This window comes from Squalius cephalus (genome assembly GCF_949319135.1).
Source record: "Squalius cephalus genome assembly, chromosome: 21".
In the NCBI taxonomy this organism is placed as follows: Eukaryota; Metazoa; Chordata; class Actinopteri; order Cypriniformes; family Leuciscidae; genus Squalius; species Squalius cephalus.
The window spans coordinates 432,501-446,938 of record NC_137142.1 but is presented as its reverse complement, the minus strand read 5'-3'; the positions used below and the strand labels follow the sequence as shown (position 1 = coordinate 446,938).

The 14,438-nt window shown below is 46.0% G+C and overlaps 1 protein-coding gene across 1 annotated transcript in view; it reads right to left on the bottom strand.

The window, feature by feature from the left end:
* The window catches only part of LOC307148877 (cilia- and flagella- associated protein 210-like), a 27,242-nt gene extending 16,596 nt beyond the window's left edge, over positions 1–10,646 (bottom strand). The window contains exons 1-4 of the mRNA XM_079854785.1: positions 10,495–10,646; positions 10,218–10,414; positions 8,124–8,297; positions 7,841–8,046 (exon numbers count right to left, since the gene is read on the bottom strand). Coding sequence (XP_079710911.1) covers positions 7,841–8,046; positions 8,124–8,297; positions 10,218–10,414; positions 10,495–10,561 — 644 coding nt within the window. The 5' untranslated portion in view covers positions 10,562–10,646. The remainder of the gene's footprint in view (positions 1–7,840; positions 8,047–8,123; positions 8,298–10,217; positions 10,415–10,494) is intronic.
* Positions 10,647–14,438: the final 3,792 nt, after the last annotated feature.

Sequence of the window (14,438 nt, the reverse complement as noted above, 5' to 3'; positions counted from 1 at the left end):
GAGCTTCTCGTGTCTATGGCAGCACAGCTGAAGTGTGTGTTGAGCTTCTCGTGTCTATGGCAGCACAGCTTGAAGTGTGTGTTTGGGCTTCTCGTGTCTATGGCAGCACAGCTGAAGTGTGTGTTTGAGCTTCTCGTGTCTATGGCAGCACAGCTGAAGTGTGTGTTTGAGCCTCTCGTGTCTATGGCAGCACAGCTGAAGTGTGTGTTTGAGCTTCTCGTGTCTATGGCAGCACAGCTGAAGTGTGTGTTTGGGCCTTCTCGTGTCTATGGCAGCACAGCTGAAGTGTGTGTTTGAGCTCTCGTGTCTATGGCAGCACAGCTGAAGTGTGTGTTTGAGCTCCTCGTGTCTATGGCAGCACAGCTGAAGTGTGTGTTTGAGGCCTCTCGTGTCTATGGCAGCACAGCTGAAGTGTGTGTTTGAGCTTCTCGTGTCTATGGCAGCACAGCTGAAGTGTGTGTTTGGGCTTCTCGTGTCTATGGCAGCACAGCTGAAGTGTGTGTTTGAGCTTCTCGTGTCTATGGCAGCACAGCTGAAGTGTGTGTTAGAGCTTCTCTCGTTGTCTATGGCAGCACAGCTGAAGTGTGTGTTTGAGCCTCCTCGTGTCTATGGCAGCACAGCTGAAGTGTGTGTTTGAGGCTTCTCGTGTCTATGGCAGCACAGCGTTCAAGGAAGTGTGTGTTTGGGCTTCTCGTGTCTATGCAGCACAGCTGAAGTGTGTGTTAGAGCTTCTCGTGTCTATGGCAGCACAGCTGAAGTGTGTGTTTGAGCTTCTCGTGTCTATGGCAGCACAGCTGAAGTGTGTGTTTGGGCTTCTCGTGTCTATGGCAGCACAGCTGAAGTGTGTGTTAGAGCTCTCGTGTCTATGGCAGCACAGCTGAAGTGTGTGTTTGGGCTTCTCGTGTCTATGGCAGCACAGCTGAAGTGTGTGTTTGGGCTTCTCGTGTCTATGGCAGCACAGCTGAAGTGTGTGTTAGAGCTTCTCGTGTCTATGGCAGCACAGCTGAAGTGTGTGTTTGAGCCTCTCGTGTCTATGGCAGCACAGCTGAAGTGTGTGTTTGAGCTTCTCGTGTCTATGGCAGCACAGCTGAAGTGTGTGTTTGGGCTTCTCGTGTCTATGGCAGCACAGCTGAAGTGTGTGTTTGAGCTCCTCGTGTCTATGGCAGCACAGCTGAAGTGTGTGTTAGAGCTTCTCGTGTCTATGGCAGCACAGCTGAAGTGTGTGTTTGAGCTTCTCGTGGTCTATGGCAGCACAGCTGAAGTGTGTGTTAGAGCTTCTCGTGTCTATGGCAGCACAGCTGAAGTGTGTGTTTGGGCTTCTCGTGTCTATGGCAGCACAGCTGAAGTGTGTGTTGGGCTTCTCGTGTCTATGGCAGCACAGCTGAAGTGTGTGTTTGGGCTTCTCGTGTCTATGGCAGCACAGCTGAAGTGTGTGTTAGAGCTTCTCGTGTCTATGGCAGCACAGCTGAGTGGTGTTTGGGCTTCGAGTCTATGCAGCACAGCTGAAGTGTGTGTTAGAGCTTCTCGTGTCTATGGCAGCACAGCTGAAGTGTGTGTTTGAGCCTCTCGTGTCTATGGCAGCACAGCTGAAGTGTGTGTTTGAGCTTCTCGTGTCTATGGCAGCACAAGCTGAAGTGTGTGTTTGGGCTTCTCGTGTCTATGGCAGCACAGCTGAAGTGTGTGTTTGAGCTCCTCGTGTCTATGGCAGCACAGCTGAAGTGTGTGTTATGTGCTTCTCGTGTCTATGGCAGCACAGCTGAAGTGTGTGTTTGAGCTTCTCGTGTCTATGGCAGCACAGCTGAAGTGGTGTGTTAGAGCTTCTCGTGTCTATGGCAGCACAGCTGAAGTGTGTGTTAGAGCTTCTCGTGTCCTATGGCAGCACAGCTGAAGTGTGTGTTTGGGCTTCTCGTGTCTATGGCAGCACAGCTGAAGTGTGTGTTAGAGCTTCTCGTGTCTATGCAGCACAGCTGAAGTGTGTGTTAGAGCTTCTCGTGTCTATGGCAGCACAGCTGAAGTGTGTGTTTGGGCTTCTCGTGTCTATGGCAGCACAGCTGAAGTGTGTGTTTGAGCTTCTCGTGTCTATGCAGCACAGCTGAAGTGTGTGTTTGAGCTTCTCGTGTCTATGGCAGCACAGCTGAAGTGTGTGTTTGGGCTTCTCGTGTCTATGGCAGCACAGCTGAAGTGTGTGTTAGAGCTTCTCGTCGGTCTATGGCAGCACAGCTGAAGTGTGTGTTAGAGCTTCTCGTGTCTATGGCAGCACAGCTGAAGTGTGTGTTTGAGCTTCTCGTGTCTATGGCAGCACAGCTGAAGTGTGTGTTTGGGCTTCTCGTGTCTATGGCAGCACAGCTGAAGTGTGTGTTAGAGCTTCTCGTGTCTATGGCAGCACAGCTGAAGTGTGTGTTAGAGCTTCTCGTGTCTATGGCAGCACAGCTGAAGTGTGTGTTAGAGCTTCTCGTGTCTATGGCAGCACAGCTGAAGTGTGTGTTTGGGCTTCTCGTGTCTATGGCAGCACAGCTGAAGTGTGTGTTTGAGCTTCTCGTGTGTCTATGGCAGCACAGCTGAAGTGTGTGTTAGAGCTTCTCGTGTCTATGGCAGCACAGCTGAAGTGTGTGTTTGAGCTTCTCGTGTCTATGGCAGCACAGCTGAAGTGTGTGTTTGAGCTTCTCGTGTCTATGGCAGCACAGCTGAAGTGTGTGTTTGGGCTTCTCGTGTCTATGGCAGCACAGCTGAAGTGTGTGTTAGAGCTTCTCGTGTCTATGGCAGCACAGCTGAAGTGTGTGTTAGAGCTTCTCGTGTCTATGGCAGCACAGCTGAAGTGTGTGTTAGAGCTTCTCGTGTCTATGGCAGCACAGCTGAAGTGTGTGTTTGCTCCTCGTGTCTATGGCAGCACAGCTGAAGTGTGGTGTTTGAGCTTCTCGTGTCTATGGCAGCACAGCTGAAGTGTGTGTTTGGGCTTCTCGTGTCTATGGCAGCACAGCTGAAGTGTGTGTTTGAGCTCCTCGTGTCTATGGCAGCACAGCTGAAGTGTGTGTTTGAGCTTCTCGTGTCTATGGCAGCACAGCTGAAGTGTGTGTTTGGGCTTCTCGTGTCTATGGCAGCACAGCTGAAGTGTGTGTTTGAGCTCCTCGTGTCTATGGCAGCACAGCTGAAGTGTGTGTTTGAGCTTCTCGTGTCTATGGCAGCACAGCTGAAGTGTGTGTTTGAGCTTCTCGTGTCTATGGCAGCACAGGCTGAAGTGTGTGTTTGGGCTTCTCGTGTCTATGGCAGCACAGCTGAAGTGTGTGTTTGGGCTTCTCGTGTCTATGGCAGCACGCTGAAGTGTGTGTTTGAGCTTCTCGTGTCTATGGCAGCACAGCTGAAGTGTGTGTTAGAGCTTCTCGTGTCTATGGCAGCACAGCTGAAGTGTGTGTTTGAGCTTCTCGTGTCTATGGCAGCACAGCTGAAGTGTGTGTTTGGGCTTCTCGTGTCTATGGCAGCACAGCTGAAGTGTGTGTTTGAGCTCCTCGTGTCTATGGCAGCGCAGCTGAAGTGTGTGTTTGTGCTTCTCGTGTCTATGGCAGCGCAGCTGAGTGTGTGTTTGGCTTCTCGTGTCTATGGCAGCACAGCTGAAGTGTGTGTTTGGGCTTCTCGTGTCTATGGCAGCACAGCTGAAGTGTGTGTTTGGGATTCTCGTGTCTATGGCAGCACAGCTGAATGTGTGTTTGTGCTTCTCGTGTCTATTGGCAGCGCAGCTGAAGTGTGTGTTTGGGCTTCTCGTGTCTATGGCAGCGGCAGCTGAAGTGTGTGTTTGAGCTTCTCGTGTCTATGGCAGCACAGCTGAAGTGTGTGTTTGAGCTTCTCGTGTCTATGGCAGCACAGTGAAGTGTGTGTTTGGGGCTTATCGTGTCTATGGCAGCACAGCTGAAGTGTGTGTTTGAGCTTCTCGTGTCTATGGCAGCACAGCTGAAGTGTGTGTTAGAGCTTCTCGTGTCTATGGCAGCACAGCTGAAGTGTGTGTTAGAGCTTCTCGTGTCTATGCAGCACAGCTGAAGTGTGTGTTTGAGCTCCTCGTGTCTATGGCAGCACAGCTGAAGTGTGTGTTAGAGCTTCTCGTGTCTATGGCAGCACAGCTGAAGTGTGTGTTTTGAGCTCCTCGTGTCTATGGCAGCACAGCTGAAGTGTGTGTTTGAGCTCCTCGTGTCTATGGCAGCACAGCTGAAGTGTGTGTTAGAGCTTCTCGTGTCTATGGCAGCACAGCTGAAGTGTGTGTTTGAGCTCCTCGTGTCTATGGCAGCACAGCTGAAGTGTGTGTTTGAGCTCCTCGTGTCTATGGCAGCACAGCTGAAGTGTGTGTTTGAGCTTCTCGTGTCTATGGCAGCACAGCTGAAGTGTGTGTTTGGGCTTCTCGTGTCTATGGCAGCACAGCTGAAGTGTGTGTTTGAGCTTCTCGTGTCTATGGCAGCACAGCTGAAGTGTGTGTTTGAGCTCCTCGTGTCTATGGCAGCACAGCTGAAGTGTGTGTTAGAGCTTCTCGTGTCTATGGCAGCACAGCTGAAGTGTGTGTTTGAGCTCCTCGTGTCTATGGCAGCACAGCTGAAGTGTGTGTTTGAGCTCCTCGTGTCTATGGCAGCACAGCTGAAGTGTGTGTTTGAGCTTCTCGTGTCTATGGCAGCACAGCTGAAGTGTGTGTTTGAGCTCCTCGTGTCTATGGCAGCACAGCTGAAGTGTGTGTTTGGGCTTCTCGTGTCTATGGCAGCACAGCTGAAGTGTGTGTTAGAGCTTCTCGTGTCTATGGCAGCACAGCTGAAGTGTGTGTTTGAGCTCCTCGTGTCTATGGCAGCACAGCTGAAGTGTGTGTTTGAGCCTCTCGTGTCTATGGCAGCACAGCTGAAGTGTGTGTTTGAGCTTCTCGTGTCTATGGCAGCACAGCTGAAGTGTGTGTTTGAGCTCCTCGTGTCTATGGCAGCACAGCTGAAGTGTGTGTTTGAGCTTCTCGTGTCTATGGCAGCACAGCTGAAGTGTGTGTTTGAGCTTCTCGTGTCTATGGCAGCACAGCTGAAGTGTGTGTTTGGGCTTCTCGTGTCTATGGCAGCACAGCTGAAGTGTGTGTTTGAGCCTCTCGTGTCTATGGCAGCACAGCTGAAGTGTGTGTTTGAGCTTCTCGTGTCTATGGCAGCACAGCTGAAGTGTGTGTTTGAGCTTCTCGTGTCTATGGCAGCACAGCTGAAGTGTGTGTTTGAGCCTCTCGTGTCTATGGCAGCACAGCTGAAGTGTGTGTTTGAGCTTCTCGTGTCTATGGCAGCACAGCTGAAGTGTGTGTTTGAGCTTCTCGTGTCTATGGCAGCACAGCTGAAGTGTGTGTTAGAGCTTCTCGTGTCTATGGCAGCACAGCTGAAGTGTGTGTTTGAGCTTCTCGTGTCTATGGCAGCACAGCTGAAGTGTGTGTTTGGGCTTCTCGTGTCTATGGCAGCACAGCTGAAGTGTGTGTTTGAGCCTCTCGTGTCTATGGCAGCACAGCTGAAGTGTGTGTTTGAGCTCCTCGTGTCTATGGCAGCACAGCTGAAGTGTGTGTTTGAGCTTCTCGTGTCTATGGCAGCACAGCTGAAGTGTGTGTTTGAGCCTCTCGTGTCTATGGCAGCACAGCTGAAGTGTGTGTTTGAGCTTCTCGTGTCTATGGCAGCACAGCTGAAGTGTGTGTTTGAGCTTCTCGTGTCTATGGCAGCACAGCTGAAGTGTGTGTTTGAGCTCCTCGTGTCTATGGCAGCACAGCTGAAGTGTGTGTTTGAGCTTCTCGTGTCTATGGCAGCACAGCTGAAGTGTGTGTTTGAGCTTCTCGTGTCTATGGCAGCACAGCTGAAGTGTGTGTTTGGGCTTCTCGTGTCTATGGCAGCACAGCTGAAGTGTGTGTTTGAGCCTCTCGTGTCTATGGCAGCACAGCTGAAGTGTGTGTTTGAGCTCCTCGTGTCTATGGCAGCACAGCTGAAGTGTGTGTTTGAGCTTCTCGTGTCTATGGCAGCACAGCTGAAGTGTGTGTTTGAGCCTCTCGTGTCTATGGCAGCACAGCTGAAGTGTGTGTTTGAGCTTCTCGTGTCTATGGCAGCACAGCTGAAGTGTGTGTTTGAGCTTCTCGTGTCTATGGCAGCACAGCTGAAGTGTGTGTTTGGGCTTCTCGTGTCTATGGCAGCACAGCTGAAGTGTGTGTTTGAGCTTCTCGTGTCTATGGCAGCACAGCTGAAGTGTGTGTTTGAGCTTCTCGTGTCTATGGCAGCACAGCTGAAGTGTGTGTTTGAGCTTCTCGTGTCTATGGCAGCACAGCTGAAGTGTGTGTTTGAGCTTCTCGTGTCTATGGCAGCACAGCTGAAGTGTGTGTTTGAGCTCCTCGTGTCTATGGCAGCACAGCTGAAGTGTGTGTTTGAGCTTCTCGTGTCTATGGCAGCACAGCTGAAGTGTGTGTTTGAGCCTCTCGTGTCTATGGCAGCACAGCTGAAGTGTGTGTTTGAGCCTCTCGTGTCTATGGCAGCACAGCTGAAGTGTGTGTTTGAGCTTCTCGTGTCTATGGCAGCACAGCTGAAGTGTGTGTTTGAGCTCCTCGTGTCTATGGCAGCACAGCTGAAGTGTGTGTTAGAGCTTCTCGTGTCTATGGCAGCACAGCTGAAGTGTGTGTTTGGGCTTCTCGTGTCTATGGCAATATTTATTATTTATATATAGCAATGTTTATTAGGGAAATATATTACAGTAATCAGTATTGTTACAAAACAAATTGTGATGCAATAAAGAAGGTCTAATTTAACAATGTTTATCCTCCAGAACAGAGAGTGCAGAATGGCCAAAAGGTTTCGGCAAAATACGTTAGATGTATTTCTTTTAAAAAAAAAGCCTAAATTGAAAGATCAGGAAGACGGATATGAGGACGAAGAGGAGAGCAACTGAGAGGAAGAGGAGAGAGATCAGAGGGAGACACATGAGATGTCAAAAAGACAAAAAGAATGACAAAAGAATGTCTGTATTGTGAAGTTTAGGCTGTATGTAGTGTATATAATGAGCTGCATTTGTGGGTGTTATTATCACAGTTCTTACACCTCACCCCGGACCGCACTCACGTTCTGACCCTGCTTACGGCCTTGTAATGTATTACTTTTAAAAGTAACTTTCCCATAATGTTTGGAGAATTCCAAAATGGAATGAAAAAAAAAAAACATTTTAAATGTTGTCGACACTTTCACACGTTTAGAGAACATTCAGAAATACCATTAATATCTTAATGGGAACATTAGCCCAAGGTCCTTCGAGCATGTTGTCGTTAGCTGTGTGTGCACTGGAGCATAATAGCGGCCGCGCACCGGACGAGAAGCGTCTAGGACACCTCGGGGTATCGCACACCGGACGCGCACTTTCTCAGTTCATGGCCAGCAATATTGTTCTGTTTAAGGACATTACGGAATTAAGATAATGCCTGTACTATGTTATGATTGTACTGTACAATTAAATACAATCGTTGCTGAGTCTGTGATCTGAACACTTTACCTCAGAGCGTCCGTGAACTGAATGAATTGAGAATATCACCTGAAAACCCGAGAACATCAGCAGTTTTCATGCACACAGCTGATTTCTGTGAATGAGTGTAAAACTAAATGTATACTACAGCACAGGGTGAAGTCAGTCTATGCATTAACGACGATCTGAGACAAATAAATGTAAATGGCGCTTTGTGTCGCAGGATTTTGAACACGTCCTGAGCCGTGGTTGGGCGCCGCCGGTGTGTGTGTGTGTGTGTGTACACTCATAGAGAATAATGTGTCGGCGGCGCTGCGCTTCTCGCCCGGTGCGCGACCCCCTTAAATGCGCTTTGACTTCTCCTCACTGTAGTCTCCAGCTCTCGGAGACGGCCAGGCGGTCCCGCTTCCTCCGCTGGGCGCTCTGCTGATCCCGCCGGACCGCCTGCTCTTCCCTGCGAGCCCTCTCGGCCAGGAACTCTCTGTCTGCGTCTCGGCTGGCGTTCAGCTTCAGGCGCTTCAGCTCGACCTGAGCCTCCCGCTCCTTCTGGACCTCCGTCAGCATCAGAGCGCTCTAGAACACAAGAGGACCGTTTCTACAACACCTCACCACAGAAGAAGATCTGTGATCTAACACCGTAAGACACGCACATGGAAGCCTTTGACCCGGTCGGTCCGGAAGAACTGCTGGGTTAGAGCTCTCTCGATGATCTCGTCTCGTCTCTGGGCCTGGTGCTCCGCCTCCTCCCGGTCCAGCTGCTTCCTCTTCTCCTCGGCCATCGCCTCTCGCACGGCTCTCGCCTCCAGCTTGTGTCGCCGTTGTCCCTGCGAGGACCAAATCAGATTTGGTTGTTGTACTTTGTTACTGTATACATCAAGTCTCATATTAACCCTCAGAGACCCAGCTATTGTTTTATTTATTCTCTTTTAATGTAGAAAAACTAAAATATCACATCAAGATGACATTCAAATTACAATTTAACATTATACCAAATTGTAACAAACTTAATGATATTATAATAGGGGCAAAGACACAAAAAGAAAATTAGACAGCGAGATACTTCTAGCCCTAGCCCTAAACAAGGCTATATAAATAAAATAAATAAATAAAAAGTATCTGCACATGCTCAAAAGAATAAATAATGGTAACATTTGTTTGTATTGTGTATGTTCTTTTTAGGTGTAGTTTGTGTTTCTGTTCTGTTCCCGTTCTCCCGTGTCCTTTGACCTCGTTTCCCAGTGTGTGTGATTAACCCTTCCTCTCGCCTGCTGTACAGTTAATTAGCTCTTGAGTGTGCTGTACAGTTAATTAGCTCTTGTGTGTGCTGTACAGTTAATTAGCTCTTGTGTGTGCTGTACAGTTAATTAGCTCTTGAGTGTGCTGTGTGATTAACCCTTCCTCTCGCCTGCTGTACAGTTAATTAGCTCTTGAGTGTGCTGTACAGTTAATTAGCTCTTGTGTGTGCTGTACAGTTAATTAGCTCTTGAGTGTGCTGTGTGATTAACCCTTCCTCTCGCCTGCTGTACAGTTAATTAGCTCTTGTGTGTGCTGTGTATCTAAGCCCTCGGTCTGGGGTCGTTCCCTGTCCAGGATGGTCTGGGCTGAGTGTAATGATTCTGTTTCTCCTGCACGTTCCCATCGGTGATTAAAGCACTCTTAAGGTGATGATACACAGGGCAACTTTTTTATGTTGCTGGGCAATCTTGCTGAGCGATTGTTGCTTGGGCACATTGAAAATGGGCAATACATTTCTATCTGGATAATTTAGATCGGTCGTGGGCCCTGTGTCTCATCTGGTTGCCCGTTGACGGCAACATTGCCCAAAAAGTTGCCCTGTGTATCATCACCTTTAGTTTATCTCTGACTCGAGCGTGTGAAACTACATGTGACAATCGTATAGTAAGATAATTAAGCAATTGTATATTAATAGACCTGAGCTGACATGAACTAACAATAACAGCTGTATTTTAATGATTAACATTAACAAGCATTTAAGATACACTGTAACAAATGAATTTCAAATTAGTTTTACTTAATGCATAAACCAATATTGTAAAGTGTAACCTGAAAACATTCTAAACACAAACGGCATACAAAATAAACAGGAGTATTAACAAAATATTATAATACATTATACATTATACATACGAGCTAAAAAATCCAACCAACAGCTTTTTATTATTTATTTTATTTTTTATAAATTATTCTTATTTCTTAATAAAGACTTATAAAAAGGCCTATTTTCTTCCTTAATAGTGTTTAGGTCATTAAAAAGCATGATGTTTTCCCTGATTTAGACTACTATTTCTTTTTTCCTGCGTGTCATGTGCGGGGCTCCGTACTAAATATGCGTAAACATCATGCTTTTTAATGACCTAAACAGGAAAACTCCGTAAATAAGAGAGCTACTAATGCAGTGATCCCAGTGCGGTCTACTAATGCAGTGATCCCAGTGCGGTCTACTAATGCAGTGATCCCAGTGCGGTCTACTAATGCAGTGATCCCAGTGCGGTCTACTAATGCAGTGATCCCAGTGCGGTCTACTAATGCAGTGATCCCAGTGCGGTCTACTAATGCAGTGATCGATCCCAGTGCGGTCTACTAATGCAGTGATCGATCCCAGTGCGGTCTACTAATGCAGTGATCCCAGTGCGGTGTACTAATGCAGTGATCCCAGTGCGGTCTACTAATGCAGTGATCCCAGTGCGGTCTACTAATGCAGTGATCCCAGTGCCCCCACTCACCGCGTTGGTGTTGGACCAGTGTGCGACGGCCTCTGTGGAGCGCGCGTGCAGCGCCTCCCGCTGGTCAGCGGCTGCTATGACACTCCTGCTCTGGTGATCCGCGTTCACGCTGTCCTGCACGCGCTGCCATTCAGATTTGGACAAAACTACCACTTGAGGAAGGTCTGCTTCGGGTTTCTCAATCTCCCAACTCCCAACTGCATTCGATAACATATTTCCAAGTTATTAAAAAAGCTCTAATTATTATACATTATTTTCAGATATTTTTAATTCTCACCTTGGTTACTGGAGCCTTTCCTCCGACCGTACTCGACTACACCTGTTCTTACTGAGGCTGTTGGCATTTTAACTCCACGAATTCGTTGATCTAGATGTATATTGAGATGCTTTTATATTTATTTTATAACGAACTTGACTAAGGTTTGTAATATGCTCGGACTCTCTACTCTGTGTTTGCTTAACACTGTTACCTAGCAACCCTGCCCGCGAACATGGCCCGCGCGAATGTGATGACGCAATGCTTGGCACATCTCAGAGATGGTACATGCAGTGGCGGATCTACGGGGTGGCAAAGGGTGGCAGCTGCCACCCCTGGGATACAGTCTTGCCACCCCATTTATAAATCAGATAATATTTTTTAAGTATATTTTATGTTCATAGCCTACACGTTGAAGGCCAAGGAGACCCGCAACAAGCTCCTCTCAAACAGAAATCGCCGATTTAGAATCCCCTCCCCCTCACAATGGTTTCACCCATCACCAGCACGGCAGCGACCCCCGCGAAAATGAAATTTCACCAGTGGCAGCAGGGCAGGCTGCACAGTCCATCTGTCTGCAGTACGCAGTGTCTTGCAACCCTACTGGAGAGACTGAGCTGCCCCAGAGCCTCTGAAGGTGAAGTGAGTTTCCCCAGGTGTAGTTTAAATACACGTTTAACTTAAAGTTACATTTGTAATGAATGTATTGTATGCTAAAGACGATTCAGCAAAAACAGCGAGTCTATTACGTTAGCCAAAATCAGCGGTCAAATCACTCCCTCGTGATTTGTAAGAGCACTCTTCCCTTTGATTGGCCTACTTCTTATTTTAGTAAAGACAAGAACAGCTTAATAAAAAATATAAAATATTGTTTGTATCCATAACGTTTACTGATGGTCGCCGTTACGCCGACGTTACGTTACAACACACAAACAGTGCCAGTTAGGAGATCGATCATTTGATTAGCTAAGCAGTCCTATTAAATCCAATTTCTCTCAGATATCACAGCAATGAAACTAGGTTACAACTGGGGAAATAACAAATACAATAGGATTAAGTATGGGCGCGTTAATAGTTGGGAGAAAATATGATGCGTAATAATGATTAGATCTGCATTTGGTCTTAAAGAGGCAGCAGTCTAATAAACCTGCTGACGATTGCTCCATTAATGTGAATCAAACAACAAAAGGCAAAGAGAAAACCAGTCGCAGCTCTGGAATGATATAAGCTTTAATCTATCTATGATAAACTATGCAGTGTTATTTTAAATCTGACTTTTAGATGTCTTTTTAGCCCATATTACTCCTGAACAGTAATGTCAGTAGACATTACTGAAATTAAAGCACTGGGTATATAATTTGTATATTTGTATATTGTATACTTTTTTTTGTTTGACCATGTGTTTGTACTTTGTTTTTGGTCTCCTATGTCTTCTGTATATAAAACACAAAAGCCTGCACCCTTCTGCATAACGTATTTTATTTGTTTTGTTAAAGCATTGCTTTTTCTTTTGCTATAGATATTTATTTTACAGTTCAAAATATAAAACAATATTAATTGTGTTCTAAAAAAATTTTTCTCCTTTTTTTTAATATAACAAAAAGAACCGATAAGAATACCGTTAAAGTACCGGATCGATAAGGAGTATTGGTAAGAGTAGTAATACCGAATGATACCCATCCCTATCGGCAGCAACAAATTAAAAGTTATGGCCAATTTAACTGTGATTAAATTCAGTATATATACGTCTGACATATTTTGCCACCACTCAAAAATTCCTGCCCCCCCTCTCGCCACCCCATAAATATTTTTCTAGATCCGCCCCTGGGTACATGAGCAGCATTTGTGATTATAAAGTTTTTTTTATTTATCATTATTTTAAAAAATGACTGATCGTTTCGCGAGATAAGACCCTTATTTCTCGACTGGGATCGTGTCGAGACTGTGAAGCTGCATTGAGATGATCATCTCTGAACCTTCTGTGAACATTGGTATAGTTGGATGCCATTGAAGTCCATTCTGTGTAGAAAAATCCTGGAGTGTTTTCCTCAAAAACCTGAATTTCTTTTCGACTGAAGAAAGAAAGACATGGATATCTCGGATGACATCGGGGTGAGTAAATTATCAGCAATATTTTTTTTTGAAAGTGAACTAATCCTTTAACAGTATGGAATGAAATCAAATTATATTTACTAGAACTTTTAATAATACAAGATACTGCCTTTTTTTCTTTCAAAAACAAACACGTTTTGTCCTAAAGTATGTACACATTTCGATCCTGTAAGAAAATGTGTATTTTACTTATGTAAATTGTAATAGAGTGAGATCGGGACTCTTATTATGAAAATGAACTGGGGACTCTTATAGCTGTGTTGCGCATGCGCCGGCGCCCTCGCAGATGCTGGGGATTATGATTACGCTGAAACGTTTGCTCCTGTGCGTACAGGTATGATACAACAACTTAGTATGCACACGAGTCATGTAATTCCGATGTATATGTTCATGCTGCAAATGTTGTGAAGATATTGAATATGTGCAGACCGTCCGCCATTTTGTGAACGCTGTGACATGACGTGGTCGTGAAATGCATTTGATGGCCTTTTGCTCGGGGCCTGTAACAGATGCACTCTCGACATTTAACAACAATAAAACTAGAAGAAAGTCGTGTTATAACATTCTGAATACAACGGCCAGCTTTTGTTGTCGGTGTTTGCTGGCGTTTGTCTGTGCGCTGTGAATTGGCCTCTAGTTGTACTTTTATGGCGAAAGCTGAAGTAGCACTATAGCTAACATTAGCATTACCTTTGGCTAAATGTGGGCTGTACAGGCAGGTTTGAAAAGTTTATTAGCTTTCTTCATGCCTGACTCCTACTTGGCAACTTCTTTTCTAAGAATAATTAACCGTTAAAGGAATACTCCACCGTCTTTTCATATTAAACTATGTTATTCCCTTAACTAAGACGAGTTGATACATACCTCTCTCGTCTCAGTGCGTGCACTCAATCGCTCTGGCGCGCGGCGAAACTTTGTTCACTCAGTTCATTCAATATGGGCCAAGCAGAGAAACAACCAAACACCTCCACGTTTTCCCTATTTAAACACAGTTCCTCGCGTAGTGTAACTCGACCTAGGACGGTGACACAAAACAAAACGTTGCGCTTTTCTAAGCGTGTAAAATGGATAACTATATTGTATGGCGGTTGGCAGAATACCATAGCAAGTGCTTATGAGCACTTCGACTTGGCGGAGTAATATCTTCACCAGAGGGAGCGGGGGCCGGTGAGAGGATTTTTCACGAGTGAAGATATTACTCCGCCAAGTCGAAGTGCTCATAAGCACTTGCTATGGTATTCCGCCATACAATATATATTTATCCATTTTACACGCTTAGAAAAGCGCAACGTTTTGTTTTGTGTCACCGTCCTAGGTCGAGTTACACTACGCGAGTAACTGTGTTTAAATAGGGAAAACGTGGAGGTGTTTGGGAGCTTCTCTGCTTGGCCCATATTGAATGAACTGAGTGAACAAAGTTTCGCCGCGCGCCAGAGCGATTAGGGACTTTAAGCAACAGCCTCTGGTGCAACGGCAACGGCATTCTGGCGTTGTATTGCGCATGCGCGAATTTAACTGCTACTTTGCGACGTTCTACTTTAAGGCCCGTTCACACCAAGGACGATAACTATAAAGATAACGATAAAGATATAATTCTAAAAATCGTTCTCCATATTAAAGAATAACAGAGTTCACACCACAACTATAACGATAAAGATAAGAGGAACGATATTGTTGGGATCACTTTCAGAACGATTTTTTTCCAGCTGTCGAACGATAAAACACTGACAGCCAATCAGAATCCATTGTAATTTAAAGGTCTCGCGCATTTAAAATGGATCTGGATCATCCGGGCGCGCGCGTGCTTAGAATAAAAAGACCGTTAACGGTCGTTGGTGTGGACGCATATATAG